Genomic DNA, 24,813 nt, shown 5'->3' on the forward strand with positions numbered 1-24,813 from the left:
TCCGTTCTGGAAAGTCATAATCGGCTCTGTGGGTTTAGGAAATTCGGGAGATCGAGAGAGGATAGAGAGGCTCTCGATGGAGGAACCGGAGGTTCGGGATGGACGGGAAGTGGGCAAACCCGTCCAGGTGGTACTTGCCCATCCTGACCATACTTTCGAGCTCGACGAAGACGCCCTGGAGGAGATCCTCGTCCAGGACGATATCAAGGACCGAAGCGTCGTCGTCGTTTCCGTTGCCGGAGCCTTTAGAAAGGGCAAGAGCTTCCTGCTCGACTTCTTCCTTCGCTACATGAACACCAGGGTCAGTAGTTAGGGAGAAACTAAAGAAGCTAAAGTTTGTAACGTTTAACGCGACGGTACACAGGGAAGAAAGTCATCGTTGTGGAATATTAGAACGACTTTCCAGTTAGGATTGGACATGAATACGTTTTGTTTGTCACGGCTGACTAAATTTCAGACATTTTCAACAAATGGTGCGAAGGTAACGATTTTTCCGAAACATGCATTCTCACAGTAACGTTACTAACTTCAACCTCGTAGAAAATCTGGATTTTCCAACACGCCCGTTCCGCATGATTGAACCATCATTTATGCTTTGTATATATGTACCCCCATTTTGTGTAACGAACTGTTGGTACATAAACGCGAGTTACCTGCACCCTGCATTTGATTCGGGTAATTTCGGCCCGCGCAGGGGTAGCAGGTGTTTGTTTAAAGAGTTCGCAATTAACTGCCCCATTATTGCGAGGTGTATTCGAACTCGTTACACACGTCCACGTGTACCTGCACCCTCGCCACCATCGCCAGATGCATACTCTCGTTCAATCTCGCATTTATAACGCGATAGGCGAGGGGACACGGTGAAATATTCCATTACACCGAAGAATCGCCGATCGATCGTTCACCAGCATCAGTCGATTTTAGTCAACCGTTCGTCGTTCCAACGTGACTTTCACGTTTTTAGGTACCTTCGGTGCGATACCCAGTAATGCAGTCATCGTTCAATTAATAAGGAAACCCGTTTCCGTTTCATGTTCCATCATTGATGTGGGAAATTTCTACGACGCTGCGATCTGCCTCGCCGCTTGATTACCGACAGTATAATCTCAATATTGAAACGAACTCGTGGCTGGGGGCGGACGAAGATCCCTTGGATGGTTTTTCGTGGAGGGGAGGATCCGAGCGCGATACTACGGGGATTTTAATGTGGTCGAAAGTGTTCAAGGGGACGCTTCCCAGCGGTGAGAAGGTTGCCATTATACTGATGGACACTCAGGGAGCGTTCGACAGTCAATCGACGGTCAGAGATTGCGCAACGGTATTCGCCTTGAGCACCATGCTGTCTTCGGTACAAATATACAATCTATCGCAAAATATCCAGGAGGATGATCTTCAGCATTTACAACTGTTCACCGAGTACGGTAGATTGGCTTTGGAAAAGTCAGGCAGTGTACCATTCCAGAGATTACAGTTCTTGGTGAGGGATTGGAGTTTCCCTTACGAGGCTGACTATGGGGCTGAAGGGGGCAAAAAGATACTCCAGAGAAGACTGGAGATATCGAGCAGGCAACATCCCGAGTTGCAGAGCTTGAGGAGACACATTAAATCCTGTTTCTCAGACATATCATGCTTCCTTATGCCTCATCCCGGACTAAAAGTTGCCACAAATCCAAATTTCGACGGTAGATTGGCGGAAATTGAATCTGAGTTTAAAGTTCAACTGAAGACGTTAGTGCCGATGCTACTTGCTCCGGAAAATTTAGTTACGAAAAAAATTGACGGTCAAGTCGTCAAAGCTAGAGACCTGTTAGAGTATTTCAAGAGTTACATTAAAATTTACAGAGGAGACGAGCTTCCCGAACCGAAGAGTATGCTTGTGGTAAGATTATTTTCCTAGTCTAGTATACCAGTTTAATTGTTTCGACGGTCCGGCGACTAGAAATGGAACTGTACAACGTCCACCGTTTTAGCGATAACTCAATAATTTTCAAACAGGCAACAGCTGAGGCGAACAACTTGTCCGCGGTAGCCGAGGCGAAAGATCTGTACTCGCAGATGATGGAAAATGTCTGCGGGGGTGCCAAACCATTTTTGGCAACAGCTCACCTAGAGTCGGAGCACCAAAGGTGCGTCGACAGAGCGCTCTATCAATTCTCGAATAAACGAAAAATGGGGGGCGACGAGTTCAGCCAAACTTACATGGAAAAATTACAAAAGGTAAACTCGATATCTGCGCATCGACAAAGGAACTCGTCTTTTATGCGGTTCTTCATTTCCCTACTCATTTTTCTGCAGGACATGGATGACTCGTTTCAACAATTCAAGGCGCACAATGAAAGTAAAAATATTTTCAAGGCAGCTCGAACACCGGCAGTGTTTTTCGCCATTGCCGTAACAATGTACATCCTCTCCGGACTATGCGGCTTGGTTGGTCTCTACACCATTGCAAATATTTGTAATCTTGTTATGGGCATTGGACTCTTGACGCTGGTGCTGTGGGCCTACATCAGGTTCGTAGATCACAATTTGAAAATTTTGTCCTAGCGACTCTTACTGAGAAAGGGTTATCGAACCACGACGTTCGTATCTTGTTACAGATACAGTGGAGAGCTTCGAGAGCTCGGAACACAAATAGATGAATTAGCAAGTGCCATTTGGGAAAATGTAAGTAACAGTCGATCCTCGCTAAGTTTACCGTCTTCTTCAATTAAAACAAATTAATATCAATTGATAAAGTCATCGCTTGTAATCCAATATTAACAAGTGCAGCTGACACGTATGTATATACTTAAAGCACCAGAGGCAACAGTTGACTCGCTTATTCATCGGAACGCTTACAAATTTTTATAACATATTTAACCATGAAATGAAACAATTCGAGGGTCAGATCCTTGAATGAGAATCGCTAAAAATACTGCTAGTATCAGTGAAAGCTGATACTTGAATGACACACTCCTGTGTTTCGATTAACATGTGGCATTTTCTTGTTCCAACAGGCCTGGCTATGTGTACACCTCATTCACAGGTTGCGATACATAATCCTTTCCGTATTTTTTGTTTTTATATGCTCCATCCCTTCCGTCGCCCTCATTCGTAGTTATCTTCGCAAGCATCGCAAAGTCTGATCCCACGCTTCCTTTTTCATTCGCTATCTATTCAAAGTTTATGTCGCTCTCGAATGAAACTCTCGCCATTGATTTACAATGCTTTAAACGTAGGTTACGATGCTATTTATAACCCGTTTTTACTTATGTTTCGCAAACTTGTATAAATTATGTTTATCCTAGCCTTTTATGCCTGCATTTTCGTTGATGATTTATTATCGTATTATAATTATTTATCCCCGACACTAACACGCGCGCCATCCTTCGAATGGAATCAACGATTAGGAAAGGTACAGTCTACTTGTTACGATCAAAGTTTAGAACGATGTATCCAAATATATGATGTAAAAAAAATAAGGATTGACGAAAATTAATTTTCAACAACGAAACGTGAACGGTCATGTACGAATGATGATATTTTTAATATTCTAGTTCATGAAACCGCTTTATCAACAGTTCGTGGAGAAGTCGGTGTCCGTAGCTGTCGCGCAGGCTGCTGAGATGGCTACAAATTCGACGTTAAGTGCCAACGGCAAGCCTAAAATATCGTAACTTTCATTCCCTTAATTATGTTTCGCCCGGTAGGAAATATAAAAAAAGATAAATACACAAGGCATGAGAAGAAAAATATAAAGCTGCTAACGAAGCACACCGCAATAATGCAATCTTACAAAAGAAGAAGGAAAAAAAAAAACTTATTTTTGGCATGACTAAATTCAGATTCGATACAATTATTATCAAACACGCTGTGAAATTTTTAAAGGCTATATGTCACAGGAATAACATAGTGGCAATGAAGAGGTCAACCTATGATAGTTGTGAATGTATGTACAGTATACTCTGATAGTTAATCAATGTCAGATTGTTAAAATTATGGTTATTATTACAATCTATGATCATTGCTATTATATTGTTATAGAAATAAAATCTTGTACCAATAAGCAGTGCTATTATTGTAGGTTGGTCAAAAATGATTACTTTTCACTACTAAGCTACGTAGGATTAGTTTTCCGTCATAGTACATTGCCGGTAGTAGACATAAAAGCCGAAGCATATTTGACCGTGCTACGAATAATATCTGGTTCATATATTATTTTTGTTGCCTTTCGTAATACAAGTTTTGTAATATTTTTGCTATATCCGCGACTATAACCCCTTTTAAATTCATCTTTTTTTTTTGCTATTGTCTTTTAACTTTCTTCTAACTTGGTGCGAGAAATTCTTAATCGAATGAGACGTAATTAATACTTCCACAAATAAAATTGAATTGACCCAAATGTTACAAAGCCTTGTCAAGATTCTGTGACTCTTGTTCAATAACACCCGAGTTCAAAAGTATGTCATAAAAGTTTTTAATTGACAGATAACATCATTAGACTGTCTCTCTCTCTCTCTCTCTCTATTTATATATTTATATACACATGTATACTCTGTTCCAAAATAATGTAGCATACTTTTTTGCTGGTGAATGTCTTGCCATGTATTTTACATACAATGCCTTGTGACGCTATTTTAGCATTGATTTTGATTACTTGTTCGTACATTGTTACGGTTTTTTGATTTTTTTTTCATTTTTAATTATGTACGTACGTACGTACATGCAAATATTTGTATCGATTATTTACTCAACACGTGTAATCAGTATTTTTTAGTTCTCCATTCTTGCATGAGTTTTTAAAGAATTCCTTGGTATTCTTTATTTAAACGAGGAAACACCTTTGTACGACGAATGCTGTTTTTAACAGCTTCGGGTACACAAGGTTTTTATTAGAAAATAATTCTTAGTCAATAGAACAAAAGCTCAATAACAAGTGCTAACCGAATAAAGTAAACCGTTGAGAGGATTTTTATCAAACAATAGTAAAAATGATAAAGAATAAACTTTTTTAAACGGTGATGGCGCATACATTTTTTTTCTTAAATATATTACTCATGTGATTTTAATAGTTTCTTTGGTACTGTGTTAATTTATTAAAGGGAAGTTGTTATTGTTTTGTAACTCCGTATTTGAAATTTCTAAGCCATTGGCCACAGTAACGATGACTTGCTCGATTACTTAACTGAAGGTGAACTTGTAGCGCGTTACAAAATTTAAGTAGTACCTTAAGGTTTATTTACAAAAATGTAGAGAAGACTCATTTGTCCGAACGTGTAAGTAATCGATAAGCAAGTCCTTAAGCAAGGTGCCATTATTTAAATTGAAAATATATATTGAACATCCACGGCTCGAAGGAAGTATGATTCAATCTTGAGTCATTGCATTAATTTCCTACAAGAATAAATTAAATAATCTCTACTTAAATCATAGCAATAAAAGTCCGGACACGAGATATCTCAAGAAAATATTTTCCTCTGTGAAGAGTCGAACTCTTGTCCCTTACTCTTGATTTACATACGACTGCTATAACTCGAATGTCTTATTTTGCGAACGAATGTGTCGTGATTTTCCTAACTTTGAAGCTCTTGCAATATTTTACTACAGCGATTGAATAAAATTATCTCTCAAAAGGGGGATGATTAGTGATTTTAAAAATATTCGTATGTCTAATCAGGAGTAAAATATTGATGCGAATTAAGTTACGTTCCAATTGTTTGTTATTATAGTAGAAATAAATGCGTATTTTTGTAATTATAACAGATGTGATTTAATAAAGGAGGAGCCTTACGGATTATGTACCGAAGCTTTGTTAACAGAAATCATCAGGGGGTAACCGTGGTTGAATAAAATAAATTGTTTATATAAATGAAAAAAGTACTGATTATTATACTATAATTACAAATCAGTTATGTAATAGATTGTTTTTTTCCTTTATACACAAGTAACATACAATCTAGCGACGATGTCGCTCATTCGCGTACGTGAAACATTTTCTTCACCATATTGTCATACTTCTTCTGAGCTTCGTAAACTTTTCTCCTATAAATAATCAGTCTTTCTTTTGCAGCTTGATTTTTTGGCTGTAATCCGATGACTTTTTCCATGTCTGCCAAGGCTCGTTCGTAATCCCCTTGGTTTTCCCGGGCTACAGCTAGTCTGTAGAGTGCTTTGACGTTGTTCTCGTCCCTCTGGAGCACCTTGTAGCAAAGGGAAACTGTATGCTCGAAGTTTTTCCGCGTCAAGTGACATTCCGCCATGTTGTTGTACAAGATCCTCCTAAGATGTTCTATGTCATTTCTGAGCGAATCTTCTATATCGCTTTCGGGGATTGGCTCCAAACTGATAAGGATCTTGCAAGCTTTGCTAAATTTCGAAAAAGCATCAACGATTCTCGAGGACTTATAAAGGCGCACCCCTGCTTCTTTGTAATACAACGCCACATCGTACTTCTCTTTTGCCGACCATTCCCAAATCGGTACGTGTACCTCACAGGCTAACAACTTTATCTTAAGCGATAGGCAAACAGTGTCGTCTAATTTCACTCTTACCAAACTCTGCTCCCCAGTGAACATCGTTTGAATCGCCCTCTCGACATATTCGTCTACCCTACAATCGGCATCCCCGACAGTTATTGTCAGTTCTTCTGTTGACGATGGCTTAATGTAATCGCTGTGTTGAGTTTCGGGGTTATCGGACAACCCTGATGAGTTTACGTCTTCGATTCTAACACGGCATCTGGAACGTTCCGTAGGCTTCTTTGAAAATTTTCCAGGCACCAAAATATCTTTCTCAACGCTACTGCCCACCGACTCCCAAACTACCGTCATGACTGTATCTCACTTCTTCAACAGACTTTCTCAATATTATTCACGCGATTCTTGAAAAGCGAGAAAATTATCTCACCGTTTTCTTAACCTAAAAGCAATTCTTTGTCGTACAAAAGCTAACGAATTACTCAATTCTTCACTGTTACAATAAGATACTCGTATACAGGGGATTATTATTCACCTACGGATAATGCGAAATTCTTTCAAATCGAGAAGCACGCTCGATAAACGGCCAGAATCCGGCGCCGATGACAGCCGCCTGCGATTGTAGATGTCAAATTGTCAACTGATGTGCGTGCATTGTTCATGCGATGCACGTGCAGATCCGGTTTGATGGAATGAATGAACAAGCGATAACTGAGAAATGATCATTTCACGGAATTTTACGGAAAAATTAAAGAATTACGTTTCTCCTTGTTATGCGAATATCTGTCATTGATCGATGTAACAAAACAATGAATAAAATTTGAGAGTTTGGTTGGTCGCAACTGAAAGTGCTTCCTAGGTAACGGCTGCTGCTATGCATTGTTAACTCTCACATCCGGCCCCCTTGAAATTATTATCATCAATCTAGATCAATTCGTTGCATTTCCCCCTGTAAATTTATTTTAATACAGTTCACCAGCTGAGACCGGTCGCTGTTTCTCCCAAACTCAAGCCTGCTACCGATAGTCGATGCCGTTTAGTTTCAAACTTTGAGCTACAGTTTGACAGCTTATCGTGGCATAAATTTTGTCATACCTTTGTAAAATCGCCATGAGTCAGTTTGCAGAATTTCAGCATGTTCTACAAGAGTTTAGTCCTCTACTGGACTCGTACTGGCCGTACGTTGTCGGCATCGTATTGGGAATTTTAACAATGATAAGGTAAATCCTGACGTGTTGCTTGAGGATTATTTGTGACTCGGACCATTGCATGCCTTCGATATAACGCGTGGGATTGGGTACATAAGCGGGTGGAGTTTTAGGGCTTACATGGGAGGACCGGACTGTCCCAGCGAGGAAAGAATTGATGGGAAAACGGTTGTGATAACCGGGGCTTCGAGCGGTATCGGTAGAGAAACAGCTTTGGAACTGGCAAGGAGAGGAGGACACGTAGTTTTGGCTGTCAAAGATGAAGAAGCTGGAAATAACGTAGCCGAAGAAATACGAGCCATGCCTAATGGAAAGGCAGACGTTAGAGTCGTGGACTTGTCTTCGCTGAAGAGTGTTCGTGCCTTTGCCGAAGATCTGGGTATGATGCGAGAAACAAAGACTTCGTAAATCTGGTGTTACATTGATCTACCTCCTGTTTTAGAACTAGACCAACTCGATATATTGATCAATAATGCGGGAATCGCTTTTCATCCGTATGAAAAAACTGAGGAAGGTTTTGAAATGCATTTTGTCACCAACTATCTTGGTAATTGTGCCGTATGCTAATAGCTTTTTCCAATCAGTTGACATTGCGACAACACTTGACTCTTGTACTTTACTCGCTTTTAATTCATCCGTCTCAGGACATTTTTTGCTGACGCATTTGCTGCTGCCAAAACTCAAGGCAGCTAAACAAGGCAGAATTATAAATGTCTCAGCTCAAGCCCATATAGCTAGTGAGATTCACTTGGATGATTTAAATTTGGAAAAAAATTTCTCTCCATTGGAAGCCTTCGGACAGAGCAAACTTGCTTTGATACTCATGGCGAGACACATGGGTCATGTTTTGAAAGGTAATTGGATTGGCAAACATTTCTATTGCAATTTACCATAATCAATTTGTCAGTATAGATGTACTCTCCACATTTCATATTCTAGATACAAATGTAACGGTGAATGCGGTAAATCCTGGTCGTGTTAGAGGAACGCGGCACATGAGAAGATCTCCGATCAGTTCTACGTACATAATAAAGTTATCAATGCAGCCGTGGATGTGGTTACTACTTAAAAATCCTGTGCAAGGCGCACAGACGTCGGTTTATGCTGCTGTATCTACTCAGCTTGAGAAAAGCACCGGAAAGTATTTCAGGTAAGTACAGATACACTTCAATCCGATCGAGTTTACACGAATCGATTCGAATGTATTCGATGAACTGCTAGCGGTAATTTACTTAACTTTACTAGCGATTGCGATGTAAAGACTCCGTCAGCGAATGCCATGGACGATGACCTAGCTGAGATGCTGTATTCAAAGTCACTTTTGCTCGTACAACCATTCGTGGAACTTCCTGAGATTGTCACAACGAATGAGTGAACACTTCGCTACCAGGCATACATAGAACAGCTTTGGAAGATTATGGTGTTACACAAAATCCCGCAAGTGAACGACAAGACTCGGCTAATTATTAGATAAGTATCGTCGGGTGATACATTATAAATGTTTTTAATCAGAACCCATCTTCATTGCTATTGGAATTGAGTATAATATTTCTGTAGAACGCGAGTGCAAAGTTCATAAGTTAATTCGGTTAAAAAATCGGCTTACTTCTCTTTCTAACTTTAAACCAAAGTATCGTTATTGTCAGAAAATTGGCAAGGATCGTTACTCGGTTTATTCACTAGATCTCTGACCAGACTTTGTATCTGAATATTTTCTAATAAAATATACCTATATTAAGTGGCATTCAACCTTGTCCATTTCTCGCTAGTTAGCCACAACCATTTCGCCAGTTTCTCATCCTTGGCTTGTGGAGCGGTATCAGCCTCCTCGCAATTGCTGGAAAGAGAAGTACCTACTTATTTTAGTCCATAGGTGAGGATAGTAGCAACATGTAAGCTTGATCGCGAAAAAGGATTTACCTAAAGTATTTACCACTGACGTCTTTGAGACTTGGATCCAGTGCAGCATATATACAAGTTTGGGCCCCCTGTTTTGGAGTCTTTATGAAGGGCCATGCAAAGGGGTAAAGAAAAATTTTACTGAATGTACTATTGTAAAATCCCATATGCCGTATTATATCAGTATCGACAATCCCAGGATGAACGGCATTTGCAGTTACTCCTGTGCCTGAAAAACCGAATTATTCTCAAGTACGAGCTCAGAAACACGACAGTGCGGAGGGATATTGGTGACACCAACCCTGGAGTTTTCTTGCCAGCTCGTTGGTGAAAAGAATATTAGCCAACTTGCTCTGCGCGTAAGCTTTAGCTGGGTCATAATCCTTCTCACTGTTTAAATCCGTAACATCGATGTCACCACGTTTATGCGCTATGCTTGAAACATTGATTATTCGCGACGGAGCTGAGGATTTAAGTCTGTCCAGCAGTAAATTTGTGAGCAAAAAATGCCCCATGTGATTAACCCCCAGTTGAGTTTCTATCCCATCTGCCGTTGTGCTTTTTGGGCAACGCATAACACCTCCATTGTTGACGAGAATGTGAAGCTTCGATTGTTCTGGAACATTGAATTAAATTCTTTAGAATCAATGCAGTTACAAACCATCCAAACACACAGAGCTGTTAAGCAAAAGAAAGAGACTTTGCGGATTCACCTTTCTTAAACCTATCAACAAATTGACGAATACTCTCAAACGAGCTCAAGTCACACTTCCTGCAGTAGACGTATTTGTTTTTCGTTTCTAAGACTATATTTTGACGCGACTGAAACAGAAAATACAGGTACATAAATTGGATGCGCGTGCAAGCGAGAGAGAGTAACTAAGCTTTGAAATTTCTAACTATTAGTAACAGGGAATTTTCAACTCGATTTCACCTACCTCTTCGCACTTATACATATCCCGGCATGCCATGATAACCTTGGCGTCCCTCCTGGCCATTTCCAGCGCAGTTTCTTTGCCAATTCCCGTATTAGCACCAGTTATTACAACGACCTTATCTGTCAACTTTTCCTTGCCCTTGTAATAGGTGCCACCGGTGTGTTCCCTTTATAAAATGAATTTTGTAATTGGCTGGAAATATGGTGTCAGGGGCAGAAAATATGAGAGGAGTTTGAAGGAGATTTATGCAAATTCTATATGTCTACAGCACCTTGAAATACATACGTATTCAACCCACTCTGTCACTAATATGTTATATCAAGTCTGCCTAGGTTAGGTTAGCCAAATTGACGAATTACTTTTTCAAGCTTGCCAGAGCGACGACGGTGCATGGAAAGCTGCAGATTAAAATTATTTTCGGCGGCATCCAAACCATCGTTAGTCCGGATAGAGTTATACGGCATTAAAGTATACGACACGCTTTTCCTAATATCTGTCTGCTGTGAAGCCGGCTGTGCGATGCCCGATGCCCGATTCCTGAATCATGGTGCGCAGCGAAGCCGCAAACCAGTCGGTAAATACAAGGCACTGCAATTTCGAAAGTCAGGTAGGCGAGTCTCGCGCTCAATTTGATATTACGTATTTATTTCGTATTGTTAACGTATCATCGCAACAATGTGTTGAAATAAAATGAACAAGAAAATTGGAAGTGCTGGCAATTCAATTTATACATTTCAATTTTGTATTTTCGTTTCTAACCAAATATAAGCTAACGTAGGACAGCATAATTATCTATCCTAACATCGTTTTCGTAATGCTAAAATTCTCATCAGAAAGTTCATAACCTATCGATGATCTGTCAAATATTACAATTGCATTATCAATGCTTGCCAATTCTTTCTTCGTTTGCTTATCGTTCCATCAGTGGTTTGGACGCCTTCTCTAAGGCTTTCAGGCTACTGGACATGATGTTACGTATGTCAGGTTGCCGTTCGATAACGCGTTACGGCTGGAAAAAAAAGAAGCGATTCAAACAAACCTACGGTTCACCAATTCTAAATAGGGCAATAGGGCAAAGAAAAAGACAAAGATAATCAAATTTAACTGAGTATTCTAAAGATAAAGTGAAGTACGTATCTATAATATCATGTACCAAAGTATCGAGATAGCTTCTTAATTTGCTAATATACTATATGTATACATAATACCTAGTCAATAAATGATAATTTTCTGGTAAAAAGTAAGAATTATGTACACTGTTAGAATAAAAAATTAATCATAATTCGGATTGACCGTGATTTCACTATCCGATTCTTCGGCTCCACGGAGCATGGTTAATCTGGGTTCTACCTTGCTATAAAGAGAAAGAATTCACCGTTGCTCGCACGACGCGACGGGATGATCCACGGATGCAAAATAATGCACATTGCAAGTGGCTAGACCCAAGAGGGAAAGAAGTATACTTTTCGTATACTTGGATGAAATAAAAGGCGACTAATTTTTCTGATTTGAAATTATTACAGGCTCGGCTTTATTGAAATACCACAACGTTTTTGATGGTTGTATTGTAATCGAGGTAACTATATTCAGATGTCAGTCGGGAGAAACGGCTGAAGAGAGGAACACTCTACAGGAAGACGCCAAGCCGACACATCATTAATTCCTCGTAGAAATCACCTAATCATAGCTAAAAACATTTGGTGAAAATTTTAACACATCGTCATCACCATTAGATCTTCTTATTGAATAATAACGCGTGGTGGAATAATAAAAAACTAAACGAAGTCACGCAGTCGACATAATCGTAAGTTTTTAAACATCATAAAGATTGTATCGTTGTCTATTTATATCTGTATGATTTACGGATCTTTGATTACTTCAAACCTCCGTACCTGTTGTACAGGCGATCACCCCACAACAGAATTGGGCAGCAGAAATTACTTTCGTCATTTCATTACCCGTAAATTACAATTACTGTGAATAACTGTAATATTTAGTAACTAATTACAATTGCGGGAAATAATTATAAATTTTGATTCACCAATTACACTTAGTATGAACAATTGTACTTTTATGATTATCAACTACAATTACTCGAAATAATTGTAATTTTTTTGTTGTCAATTAAAATTACTTGAAAAAATTGTAATTTTTTTGCTACTAATTACAATTACTTGGAACAATTGTAATTTTTCTGTTATCCATTACAATTAATGGAAATGATTATGTTTTTTTTTCAAATTTCAATTGTTTTTCATAATTTATTTAAACAAATTACCTTTGGAAACGTAATGTCGAATTCTCAACATAATTTCAAATTCCGAAAACATCGGGAACTTCATGGAGCTTACATATTCACATTGACTGGTCAAGCAAATTATTTCAACAAATTAATTTTTCAAAGTAATGTGAAATCCTTGATCAGCTACCCAAAAAACTTTGGTAACCATAGCCCATTCACATATTGTCTGTAAAAGACTCGTTCCGATCACACCATTTGAATACTCCAAAAACGGAGTAAATTTATTTGTCTATTTGTTATTATTTCACAGGAATAACGTCAGAGAAAAAAATTCAATTGGACCACATCGTGTGGTTTACAATTACTCAAAAGAATTTTAATAATGTCTGATTTAATTACAATCACTGAGGATAATTGAAATGATTTCTGATTAAGTTCCAATCACTGAAAGTAATTTTGATAAACTTTGATTAAATTCAAATTACTCAATGTAATTTTAATGAAATCCAATTCAATTACAATTACTGGAAATAATTTCGATGGACTCTGAGTCAAATACAATTATCAAAAGTAATTTCACTGAACTCCGATTCAATTATTATTACTGAAAATAATTTTAATGGAATTCAATGTCATTAAAAATTATCCTTAGTGATTTGTAATTGTTAATTTTTTATTACAATTTTGCCCAGCACTGCCCCACAAATGTGCCACACTGTTGACGCTCCGTATAAAATTAAGGGTCAGCACGTAGCGTATGAAGCATTGAGTCAAAATCGCATGCAGCAAGGTTTCGCCTCAAAATATAACTGGTACTGCCATCGGAATTACGAAGCAAAACATGACGTACAATTCTTTTTCATATCTGTGAATATTTGGTGATTTATTAGTTTTGTTTTGTTATTTTTATACGCGCTCTTTTGTAAGACCTACGTCTATAGACATACATGGATCGAAATTGTATACGTCAACTCGACTACACACTTTATCTTTCCAACTCACGGATAGCAGAAATAATCGTCCAAATTTTGAGACTACTCACTTCTTATTGAACATGACCACTGGGTCAGCGATGATATCGCTCAAGTCGATTTCCTTTTGCCGACGAAGGTATTCGGGATGCCTGTTGACGAAAAGCCAACCAACGTGAGAGAAAAAGAAGCCGCGCTTCGCGTTGTGGGGATCGGCATCGGTTTCGGAATACTTGTGGTGGACTCTGTGATCCTTCACCCAGTGAAATATCGAATTCTGTAAAATCGATATTGAACAACTCAACTTCACTCCATGATCCACGCCAAAAATCTGTGTACCGTAACTTACAAGCCCAGCGATGGAGTACAATATCATCAGTATGATTCGTAAGCCGAGGTTTGCCTTGTAGGCTCGGTGGCTCCAAAAACGGTGTACTCCCGCGGTTACTCCCAATCCTGATAAGAGAGTGACAATAAAGCCTGTGAAAATTCAAATTTATTAATTTCAATTGACAGTTATACTTCATAGTTCTCACTTTTGAGACGTTTTCCAGAAGCGAAATGATAACTGAACTGCAATTCCTGCAATTATTTTTTTGGCCAGAAATAATATTACTTGACGATTGTTAGACGTTGTTCATGATTACGTGTGAGTTGCAATGCAGTTGCAGCGCGCTTTAAGAACAATGCTGTTTATCATTTGACATTATTTCAATCTTCTTCGAGGCTACAATTGGTACTATACAGGGACAACGACAAGTCGTGTTCAAAAACCTCGCAAATCATTTGTTTGTTATGTGCATATACTTTGAGCATGTGCTATATATGTGCAGTATTTGATATTACACGCCCGAGAAAACATATTAGAAAATAGCAAGCACCTCAGATCAATGAAAATAATAATCCAATATTTGAACTGACCCCAAAAGACGGTCATCCGATTAATCCGTATATAAGAGAGTCCAAAAACGTAGGCGCTAATAGCAAACACGAATCCGACGTGAAGGGACACGATAAAGAGAATATTCTTCCATATTAAATTTTGTCGAATCTCTTCGGATTTAATCGACTTGACGTCGTCCGATTTACTAAATACTTTTTCGCGTAATTGCTCCAAGGTGTAATTCTCGGCGGCAATCATCCTGATATAATTTATCTGAACCACTGTCGAACAGATTAACAAAGTTGGCTGAATGTCAGCTTATTGACCATCCGTCGACACACTGAGCCGGAACACTCGATTAAATAGCTGGTTATGAAAAGTGCATGTGAAATACATAGGTCTGAACTTTCCCTATTCTCGATGTTGACAGTCATACATTAACCATTTTACTTAATTGAGTTCATTTATAATTCATGACTGCAGAGTGTTTTCCATCAATTCCGAGTCAGCTGATGGTAATTTATTCGCCAACATTTGATTACTTTATCGCAGGGTTACGCTATCCAATTCGGTCACACTAGTCACACGAAGACTCTGCCGCAAATTTCGAAGTCACGCGGACATCAGTTCAAAAGGTTAATTCAGTAGGATGTCTGACCCGTAATAAATTACATCGTACATAGCAACACTTCGGTATTGAAATTCCTGTTTTGACCGAGGTCTACGGAAATTCTCGGTACGATCAACTACAATATGCGCTGATGTTGAATCTATGACTTGGTTACTTCGAAATCTGTTATTCGATTTCCGTTCACCCTTGACCACAGCACAGCCGATCGCGAAAATACCTTGAAGAAGTAACCAGTAATCGGGCGAGTATGATATACATACCTACATTACCTACGCACATCGGAGTTTGAAATTAGTGACCAATGTGGTTGTATATGGAGTGACTTCCTCGAGACATGGTGGGACCATAACGCGCCAAGCTCGTAAGATCGTCAATAATTATTGCCTGAAAACGATTGAAGCCGATCAAAACGCCGCAACCTCTTGAATGACCAGTGAGAAGATATTTCACCATAACCAACGTCGAGGAATCAATTTTAATATACATGTATGTGTATATATATATATGCACGTATAGATTCGAAGCGGATTGACCATATATATATCGTGAATTCATATATACTTATGCATATATGTGTGTCCCGTTGCATTTTTGGAGAAAATTTTTGCGATTTTGAAAAGTGCTTTGATAAATTCTTTGATACACCATTCCGACGTAATTTTGAGGGAGAAATCGATTGGGCGCAGTCCCGATACGCTGCGAGCAACGTATGAAGAGTTGGAGCCGAAAAACGAGAACCTGAGTTTTCGACATTTTTCAGCTGGTGCTTTTTCCATCGTAACTTCTTTGCTGTTGATCCCCGGAAAATTTCGCTGCGTTTTCTGAGTTCCTGAGGGTCCGAATGGTCAGGAAGGGGTGATACAAATCGAATCTGAGAACAAAAATTTTTCGACGGAAAATGTAAAAAAAGTAAGGCTAACCCTTTGCATTTGTAGCGAAAATTTTCGCGACTTTCAAAAGTGCTGAAATAAATTGATTGTGGCACTATTCCGACGTAATTTTGCAAGAGAAATCGATTAAGCGCAGTCCGAATACGCTGCGATCAACGCATCGAAAGTTACAGCCAAAGAACGAAAACCTAAATTTTCGACATTTTTCAGCAGGTGCTTTTTTCATCGTACCTTCTCTCCCGTTGATCCCACGCTCCTTTTGCTGCGTTTTCTGAGTTCCTTGAGGTCCAATTGGTCGGGAAAAAGACATACAAATCAATTCTGAGACGAAAAATTTTTTGGTCAAAAAAAAAGGAAGGTTAACCCCTTTGTATTTTTGGCGAAAATTTTCGCGATTTCCAAAAGTGCTGGAATAAATTAATTGAGGCACTATTCCGACGTAATTTAGCGAGAGAAATCGATTGTGCGCAGTCATAATACGCTGCGATCAACGCATCGAAAGTTACAGCCAAAAAACGAAAACCTGAATTTTCGACATTTTTCAGCAGGTGCTTTTTCCGTCGTATCTTCTCTCCCGTTGATCCCACGCTCCTCTTGCTGCGTTTCCTGAGTTCCTTGGGGTCCAATTGGTCGGCAAAGAGTTATACGAATCAATTCTGAGACGGAAAATTTTTTGGTCAAAAAAAAAGGAAGGTTAACCCGTTTGTATTTTTGGCGAAAATTTTCGCGATTTCCAAAAGTGCTGGAATAAATTAATTGAGGCACTATTCCGACGTAATTTAGCGAGAGAAATCGATTGTGCGCAGTCCCAATACGCTGCGATCAACGCATCGAAAGTTACAGCCAAAAAACGAAAACCTGAATTTTCGACATTTTTCAGCAGGTGCTTTTTCCCTCGTATCTTCTCTCCCGTTGATCCCACGTTCCTTTTGCTGCGTTTTCTGAGTTCCTTGGGGTCCAAATGGTCGGAAAAGAGTCATACGAATCAATTCTGAGACGAAAAATTTTTTGGTCAAAAAAAAAGGAAGGTTAACCCCTTTGTATTTTTGGCGAAAATTTTCGCGATTTCCAAAAGTGCTGGAATAAATTAATTGAGGCACCATTCCGACGTAATTTAGCGAGAGAAATCGATTGTGCGCAGTCCCAATACGCTGCGATCAACGCATCGAAAGTTACAGCCAAAAAACGAAAACCTGAATTTTCGACATTTTTCAGCAGGTGCTTTTTCCCTCGTATCTTCTCTCCCGTTGATCCCACGCTCCTCTTGCTGCGTTTCCTGAGTTCCTTGGGGTCCAATTGGTCGGCAAAGAGTTATACGAATCAATGCTGAGACGAAAAATTTTTTGGTCAAAAAAAAAGGAAGGTTAACCCGTTTGTATTTTTGGCGAAAATTTTCGCGATTTTCAAAAGTGCTGGAATAAGTTAACGGTGGCACTATTCCGACGTAATTTTGCGAGAGAAATCGATTGGGCGCAGTCCCAATACGCTGCGATCAACGCATCGAAAGTTACAGCCAAAAAACGAAAACCTGAATTTTCGACATTTTTCAGCAGGTGCTTTTTCCCTCGTATCTTCTCTCCCGTTGATCCCACGTTTCTTTTGCTGCGTTTTCTGAGTTCCTTGGGGTCCAAATGGTCGGAAAAGAGTCATACGAATCAATTCTGAGACGAAAAATTTTTTGGTCAAAAAAAAAGGAAGGTTAACCCCTTTGTATTTTTGGCGAAAATTTTCGCGATTTTGAAAAGTGCTGGAATGAATTAATCGTGACACTATTCCGACGTAATTTAGCGAGAGAAATCGATTGGGCGCAGTCCCAATACGCTGCGATCAACGCATCGAAAGTTACAGCCAAAAAACGAAAACCTGAATTTTCGACATTCTTCAGCAGGTGCTTTTTTCCTCGTATCTTCTCTCCCGTTGATCCCACGTTTCTTTTGCTGCGTTTTCTGGGTTCCTTGGGGTCCAATCGGTCGGAAAAGAGTCATACGAATCAATTCTGAGGCGAAAAATTTTTCGGTCAAAAAAAAAGGAAGGTTAACCCCTTTGTATTTTTGGCGAAAATTTCAGCGATTTTCAAAAGTGCTGGAATAAATTAATTGTGGCACTATTCCAACGTTATATCGCGAGAGAAATCGATTGGGCGCGGTCCCAATACGCTGCGATCAACGCATCGAAAGTTACAGCCAAAAAACGAAAACCTGAATTTTCGACATTCTTCAGCAGGTGCTTTTTTCCTCGTATCTTCTCTCCCGTTGATCCCACGTTCCTTTTGCTGCGTTTTCTGAGTTCCTTGGGGTCCAATCGGTCGGAAAAGAGTCATACGAATCAATTCTGAGACGAAAAATTTTTTGGTCAAAAAAAAAGGAAGGTTAACCCCTTTGTGTTTTTGGCGAAAATTTTCGCGATTTTTAAAAGTGCTGGAATAAATTAATCGTGGCACTATTTCGACGTAATTTTGCGAGAGAAATCGATTGGGCGCAGTCCCAATACGCTGCGATCAACGCATCGAAAGTTACAGCCAAAAAACGAAAACCTGAAATTTCGACATTTTTCAGCAGGTGCTTTTTTCCTCGTATCTTCTCTCCCGTTGATCCCACGTTCCTTTTGCTGCGTTTTCTGAGTTCCTTGGGGTCCAATCGGTCGGAAAAGAGTCATACGAATCAATTCTGAGACGAAAAATTTTTTGGTCAAAAAAAAAGGAAGGTTAACCCGTTTGTATTTTTGGCGAAAATTTTCGCGATTTTCAAAAGTGCTGGAATAAGTTAACGGTGGCACTATTCCGACGTAATTTTGCGAGAGAAATCGATTGGGCGCAGTCCCAATACGCTGCGATCAACGCATCGAAAGTTACAGCCAAAAAACGAAAACCTGAATTTTCGACATTTTTCAGCAGGTGCTTTTTCCCTCGTATCTTCTCTCCCGTTGATCCCACGTTCCTTTTGCTGCGTTTTCTGAGTTCCTTGGGGTCCAAATGGTCGGAAAAGAGTCATACGAATCAATTCTGAGACGAAAAATTTTTTGGTCAAAAAAAAAGGAAGGTTAACCCCTTTGTATTTTTGGCGAAAATTTTCGCGATTTTCAAAAGTGCTGGAATAAATTAATCGTGGCACTATTCCGACGTAATTTTGCGAGAGAAATCGATTGGGCGCAGTCCCAATACGCTGCGAACAACGCATCGAGAGTTACAGCCAAAAAACGAAAACCTGAATTTTCGAAATTCTTCAGCAGGTGCTTTTTTCCTCGTATCTTCTCTCCCGTTGATCCCATGGTTCTCTTGCTGCGTTTCCTGAGTTGCTTGGGGTCCAATTGGTCGGAAAAGAGTCATACGAATCAATTCTAAGACGAAAAATTTTCTGGTCAAAAAAAAAGGAAGGTTAACCCCTTTGTATTTTTGGCGAAAATTTTCGCGATTTTGAAAAGTGCTGGAATGAATTAATCGTGACACTATTCCGACGTAATTTAGCGAGAGAAATCGATTGGGCGCAGTCCCAATACGCTGCGATCAACGCATCGAAAGTTACAGCCAAAAAACGAAAACCTGAATTTTCGACATTCTTCAGCAGGTGCTTTTTTCCTCGTATCTTCTCTCCCGTTGATCCCACGTTCCTTTTGCTGCGTTTTCTGAGTTCCTTGGGGTCCAATCGGTCGGAAAAGAGTCATACGAATCAATTCTGAGACGAAAAATTTTTTGGTCAAAAAAAAAGGAAGGTTAACCCCTTTGTATTTTTGGCGAAAATTTCAGCGATTTTCAAAAGTGCTGGAATAAATTAATTGTGGCACTATTCCAACGTTATATCGCAAGAGAAATCGATTGGGCGCAGTCCCAATACGCTGCGATCAACGCATTGAGAGTTACAGCCAAAAAACGAAAACCTGAATTTTCGACACTTTTCAGCAGGTGCTTTTTCCCTCGTATCTTCTCACCCGTTGATCCCATGGTTCTCTTGCTGCGTTTCCTGAGTTGCTTGGGGTCCAATTGGTCGGAAAAGAGTCATACGAATCAATTCTAAGACGAAAAATTTTCTGGTCAAAAAAAAAGGAAGGTTAACCCCTTTGTATTTTTGGCGAAAATTTTCGCGATTTTCAAAAGTGCTGGAATAAATTAATCGTGGCACTATTCCGACGTAATTTTGCGAGAGAAATCGATTGGGCGCAGTCCCAATACGCTGCGAACAACGCATCGAGAGTTACAGCCAAAAAACGAAAACCTGAATTTTCGAAATTCTTCAGCAGGTGCTTTTTTCCTCGTATCTTCTCTCCCGTTGATCCCACGTTCCTTTTGCTGCGTTTTCTGAGTTCCTTGGGGTCCAATCGGTCGGAAAAGAGTCATACGAATCAATTCTGAGACGAAAAATTTTTTGGTCAAAAAAAAAGGAAGGTTAACCCCTTTGTGTTTTTGGCGAAAATTTTCGCGTTTTTTAAAAGTGCTGGAATAAATTAATCGTGGCACTATTTCGACGTAATTTTGCGAGAGAAATCGATTGGGCGCAGTCCCAATACGCTGCGATCAACGCATCGAAAGTTACAGCCAAAAAACGAAAACCTGAAATTTCGACATTTTTCAGCAGGTGCTTTCTCCCTCGTATCTTCTCTCCCGTTGATCCCACGCTCCTCTTGCTGCGTTTCCTGAGTTCCTCGGGGTCCAATTGGTCGGCAAAGAGTCATGCGAATCAATTCTGGGACGAAAAATTTTGTGGTCAAAAAAAAAGGAAGGTTAACCCCTTTGTATTTTTGGCGAAAATTTTCGCGATTTTCAAAAGTGCTGGAATAAATTAATCGTGGCACTATTCCGACGTAATTTTGCGAGAGAAATCGATTGGGCGCAGTCCCAATACGCTGCGAACAACGCAATGAGAGTTACAGCCAAAAAACGAAAACCTGAATTTTCGACATTCTTCAGCAGGTGCTTTTTTCCTTGTATCTTCTCTCCCGTTGATCCCACGTTCCTTTTGCTGCGTTTTCTGAGTTCCTTGGGGTCCAATCGGTCGGAAAAGAGTCATACGAATCAATTCTGAGACGAAAAATTTTTTGGTCAAAAAAAAAGGAAGGTTAACCCCTTTGTGTTTTTGGCGAAAATTTTCGCGATTTTTAAGAGTGCTGGAATAAATTAATCGTGGCACTATTCCGACGTAATTTTGCGAGAGAAATCGATTGGGCGCAGTCCCAATACGCTGCGATCAACGCATCGAAAGTTACAGCCAAAAAACGAGAACCTGAATTTTCGACATTTTTCAGCAGGTGCTTTTTTCCTCGTCACTTCTCTCCCGTTGATCCCACGCTCCTCTTGCTGCGTTTCCTGAGTTCCCTGGGGTCCAATTGGTCGGCAAAGAGTCATACGAATCAATTCTGAGACGAAAAATTTTTTGGTCAAAAAAAAAGGAAGGTTAACCCCTTTGTATTTTTGGCGAAAATTTTCGCGATTTTAAAAAGTGCTGGAATGAATTAATCGTGGCACTATTCCGACGTAATTTAGCGAGAGAAATCGATTGGGCGCAGTCCCAATACGCTGCGATCAACGCATCGAAAGTTACAGCCAAAAAACGAAAACCTGAATTTTCGACATTCTTCAGCAGGTGCTTTTTTCCTCGTATCTTCTCTCCCGTTGATCCCACGCTCCTCTTGCTGCGTTTCCTGAGTTCCCTGGGGTCCAATTGGTCGGCAAAGAGTCATACGAATCAATTCTGAGGCGAAAAATTTTTCGGTCCAAAAAAAAGGAGGGTTAACCCGTTTGTATTTTTGGCGAAAATTTCAGCGATTTTCAAAAGTGCTGGAATAAATTAATTGTGGCACTATTCCAACGTTATATCGCGAGAGAAATCGATTGGGCGCAGTCCCAATACGCTGCGATCAACGCATTGAGAGTTACAGCCAAAAAACGAAAACCTGAATTTTCGACACTTTTCAGCAGGTGCTTTTTCCCTCGTATCTTCTCACCCGTTGATCCCATGGTTCTCTTGCTGCGTTTCCTGAGTTGCTTGGGGTCCAATTGGTCGGAAAAGAGTCATACGAATCAATTCTAAGACGAAAAATTTTCTGGTCAAAAAAAAAGGAAGGTTAACCCCTTTGTATTTTTGGCGAAAATTTTCAAGATTTTCAAATGTGCTGGAATAAATTAATCGTGGCACTATTCCGACTTGATTTTGCGAGAGAAATCGATTCGGCGCAGTCCCAATACACTGCGATCAACGCATCGAAAGTTACAGCCAAAAAACGAAAACCTGAATTTCCGACATTTTTCAGCAGGTGCTTTCTTCCTCGTATCTTCTCTCCCGTTGATCCCACGCTCCTCTTGCTGCGTTTCCTGAGTTCCTCGGGGTCCAATTGGTCGGCAAAGAGTCATACGAATCAATTCTGAGACGAAAAATTTTTTGGTCAAAAAAAAAGGAAGGTTAACCCCTTTGTATTTTTGGCGAAAATTTTCGCGATTTTCAAAAGTGCTGGAATAAATTAATCGTGGCACTATTCCGACGTAATTTTGCGAGAGAAATCGATTGGGCGCAGTCCCAATACGCTGCGATCAACGCATCGAAAGTTACAGCCAAAAAACGAAAACCTGAAATTTCGACATTTTTCAGCAGGTGCTTTTTTCCTCGTATCTTCTCTCCCGTTGATCCCACGTTCCTTTGGCTGCGTTTTCTGAGTTCCTTGGGGTCCAATCGGTCGGAAAAGAGTCATACGAATCAATTCTGAGACGAAAAATTTTTTGGTCAAAAAAAAAGGAAGGTTAACCCCTTTGTATTTTTGGCGAAAATTCCCGCGATTTTCAAAAGTGCTGGAATAAATTAATCGTGGCACTATTCCGACGTAATTTTGCGAGAGAAATCGATTGGGCGCAGTCCCAATACGCTGCGATCAACGCATCGAAAGTTACAGCCAAAAATCGAGAACCTGAATTTTCGACATTTTTCAGCAGGTGCTTTTTTCCTCGTATCTTCTTTCCCGTTGATCCCACGCTCCTCTTGCTGCTCTTTCTGAGTTCCTTGGGGTCCAACCGGTCGGAAAAGAGTCATACGAATCAATTCTGAGACGAAAAATTTTTTGGTCAAAAAAAAAGGAAGGTTAACCCCTTTGTATTTTTGGCGAAAATTTTCGCGATTTTCAAAAGTGCTGGAATAAATTAATCGTGGCACTATTCCGACTTCATTTTGCGAGAGAAATCGATTCGGCGCAGTCCCAATACACTGCGATCAACGCATCGAGAGTTACAGCCAAAAAACGAAAACCTGAATTTTCGACATTCTTCAGCAGGTGCTTTTTTCCTCGTATCTTCACTCCCGTTGATCCCACGTTCCTTTTGCTGCGTTTTCTGAGTTCCTTGGGGTCCAATCGGTCGGAAAAGAGTCATACGAATCAATTCTGAGACGAAAAATTTTTTGGTCAAAAAAAAAGGAAGGTTAACCCCTTTGTATTTTTGGCGAAAATTTTCGCGATTTTCAAAAGTGCTGGAATAAATTAATCGTGGCACTATTCCGACGTAATTTTGCGAGAGAAATCGATTGGGCGCAGTCCCAATACGCTGCGATCAACGCATCGAAAGTTACAGCCAAAAAACGAAAACCTGAATTTTCGACATTTTTCAGCAGGTGCTTTCTTCCTCGTATCTTCTCTCCCGTTGATCCCACGCTCCTCTTGCTGCGTTTCCTGAGTTCCTTGGGGTCCAATTGGTCGGCAAAGAGTCATGCGAATCAATTCTGGGACGAAAAATTTTTTGGTCAAAAAAAAAGGAAGGTTAACCCCTTTGTGTTTTTGGCGAAAATTTTCGCGATTTTTAAAAGTGCTGAAATAAATTAATCGTGGCACTATTTCGACGTAATTTTGCAAGAGAAATCGATTGGGCGCAGTCCCAATACGCTGCGATCAACGCATCGAAAGTTACAGCCACAAAACGAAAACCTGAAGTTTCGACATTTTTCAGCAGGTGCTTTTTTCCTCGTATCTTCTCTCCCGTTGATCCCACGTTCCTTTTGCTGCGTTTTCTGAGTTCCTTGGGGTCCAATCGGTCGGAAAAGAGTCATACGAATAGATTCTGAGACGAAAAATTTTTTGGTCAAAAAAAAAGGAAGGTTAACCCCTTTGTATTTTTGGCGAAAATTTTCGCGATTTCCAAAAGTGCTGGAATAAATTAATCGTGGCACTATTCCGACGTAATTTTGCGAGAGAAATCGATTGGGAGCAGTCCCAATACGCTGTGATCAACGCATCGAAAGTTACAGCCAAAAAACGAGAACCTGAATTTTCGACATTTTTCAGCAGGTGCTTTTTTCCTCGTAACTTCTCTCCCGTTGATCCCACGCTCCTCTTGCTGCGTTTCCTGAGTTCCTAGGGGTCCAATTGGTCGGGAAAGAGTCATACGAATCAATTCCAAGACGAAAAATTTTTTGGTCAAAAAAAAAGGAAGGTTAACCCCTTTGTATTTTTGGCGAAAATTTTCGCGATTTTCAAAAGTGCTGGAATAAATTAATCGTGGCGCTATTCCGACGTAATTTTGCGAGAGAAATCGATTGGGCGCAGTCCCAATACGCTGCGATCAACGCATCGAAAGTTACAGCCAAAAAACGAAACCCTGAATTTTCGACATTTTTCAGCAGGTGCTTTCTTCCTCGTATCTTCTCTCCCGTTGATCCCACGCTCCTCTCGCTGCGTTTCCTGAGTTCCTCGGGGTCCAATCGGTCGGCAAAGAGTCATACGAATCAATT

At 40.0% G+C, this 24,813-nt stretch overlaps 5 protein-coding genes across 15 annotated transcripts in view; 2 read left to right on the plus strand and 3 right to left on the minus strand.

The window, feature by feature from the left end:
- The window catches only part of LOC107220527 (atlastin), an 8,838-nt gene extending 4,972 nt beyond the window's left edge, over window positions 1-3,866 (plus strand). For 3 of the 4 annotated variants that reach the window (XR_006903696.1, XR_006903697.1, XR_006903695.1), the window contains 7 exons: window positions 39-301; window positions 1,100-1,879; window positions 1,996-2,217; window positions 2,296-2,510; window positions 2,598-2,664; window positions 2,997-3,394; window positions 3,537-3,866. Coding sequence is in view for 1 of the 4 variants with exons in the window: in XM_015659168.2 (XP_015514654.1) it covers window positions 39-301; window positions 1,100-1,879; window positions 1,996-2,217; window positions 2,296-2,510; window positions 2,598-2,664; window positions 3,537-3,656 (1,667 nt within the window). In the remaining 3 variants the exon portion in view is untranslated. The remainder of the gene's footprint in view (window positions 1-38; window positions 302-1,099; window positions 1,880-1,995; window positions 2,218-2,295; window positions 2,511-2,597; window positions 2,665-2,996; window positions 3,395-3,536) is intronic. The other variant, XM_015659168.2, reaches the window with a different exon arrangement.
- Window positions 3,867-5,030: 1,164 nt separating this feature from the next.
- LOC107220526 (tetratricopeptide repeat protein 9C-like) lies at window positions 5,031-7,129 on the minus strand. The gene has a single exon (XM_015659166.2). It carries the CDS (start codon window positions 6,807-6,809, stop codon window positions 5,952-5,954), a length of 858 nt encoding a protein of 285 aa, XP_015514652.1. The 5' UTR covers window positions 6,810-7,129; the 3' UTR covers window positions 5,031-5,951.
- Window positions 7,130-7,197: 68 nt separating this feature from the next.
- Window positions 7,198-9,407, plus strand: LOC107220530 (retinol dehydrogenase 13-like). Of its 3 annotated transcripts, XM_046736342.1 has the most exons (7): window positions 7,198-7,314; window positions 7,427-7,675; window positions 7,762-8,042; window positions 8,106-8,210; window positions 8,308-8,517; window positions 8,603-8,813; window positions 8,909-9,407. In XM_046736342.1, exons 2-7 carry the CDS (start codon window positions 7,566-7,568, stop codon window positions 9,036-9,038), a joined length of 1,047 nt encoding a protein of 348 aa, XP_046592298.1. In that variant the 5' UTR covers window positions 7,198-7,314; window positions 7,427-7,565; the 3' UTR covers window positions 9,039-9,407. The 3 variants fall into 3 exon arrangements, with proteins under 3 accessions (XP_046592298.1, XP_046592299.1, XP_015514660.2); XM_046736343.1 differs by having other exon boundaries at window positions 7,238-7,675; window positions 7,771-8,042; XM_015659174.2 differs by having other exon boundaries at window positions 7,238-7,675; window positions 7,777-8,042.
- LOC107220529 (retinol dehydrogenase 13) lies at window positions 9,314-11,048 on the minus strand. Of its 3 annotated transcripts, none has more exons than XM_046736349.1 (6): window positions 10,860-11,048; window positions 10,501-10,666; window positions 10,276-10,384; window positions 9,864-10,178; window positions 9,597-9,791; window positions 9,314-9,500 (listed from the first exon to the last, which is right to left on the minus strand). In XM_046736349.1, the coding sequence occupies exons 1-6, from the start codon at window positions 10,934-10,936 to the stop codon at window positions 9,433-9,435; spliced, it is 930 nt and encodes a 309-aa protein (XP_046592305.1). In that variant the 5' UTR covers window positions 10,937-11,048; the 3' UTR covers window positions 9,314-9,432. The 3 variants fall into 3 exon arrangements, with proteins under 3 accessions (XP_046592305.1, XP_015514659.1, XP_046592306.1); XM_015659173.2 differs by having other exon boundaries at window positions 9,584-9,791; window positions 10,860-11,046; XM_046736350.1 differs by having other exon boundaries at window positions 9,584-9,791; window positions 10,786-10,868.
- A 171-nt stretch (window positions 11,049-11,219) lies between these two features.
- Window positions 11,220-14,967, minus strand: LOC107220531 (stearoyl-CoA desaturase 5). Of its 4 annotated transcripts, none has more exons than XM_015659176.2 (4): window positions 14,635-14,966; window positions 14,063-14,193; window positions 13,785-13,990; window positions 11,220-11,509 (listed from the first exon to the last, which is right to left on the minus strand). In XM_015659176.2, the coding sequence occupies exons 1-4, from the start codon at window positions 14,852-14,854 to the stop codon at window positions 11,452-11,454; spliced, it is 615 nt and encodes a 204-aa protein (XP_015514662.1). In that variant the 5' UTR covers window positions 14,855-14,966; the 3' UTR covers window positions 11,220-11,451. The 4 variants fall into 4 exon arrangements, with proteins under 4 accessions (XP_015514662.1, XP_046592309.1, XP_046592308.1 ...); XM_046736353.1 differs by lacking the exon at window positions 11,220-11,509 and adding an exon at window positions 11,981-12,187; XM_046736352.1 differs by lacking the exon at window positions 11,220-11,509 and adding an exon at window positions 12,418-13,607 and having other exon boundaries at window positions 14,063-14,169; window positions 14,635-14,967.
- Window positions 14,968-24,813: the final 9,846 nt, after the last annotated feature.

The sequence above is a fragment of the Neodiprion lecontei genome, chromosome 4, assembly GCF_021901455.1.
Source record: "Neodiprion lecontei isolate iyNeoLeco1 chromosome 4, iyNeoLeco1.1, whole genome shotgun sequence".
In the NCBI taxonomy this organism is placed as follows: domain Eukaryota; kingdom Metazoa; phylum Arthropoda; class Insecta; order Hymenoptera; family Diprionidae; genus Neodiprion; species Neodiprion lecontei.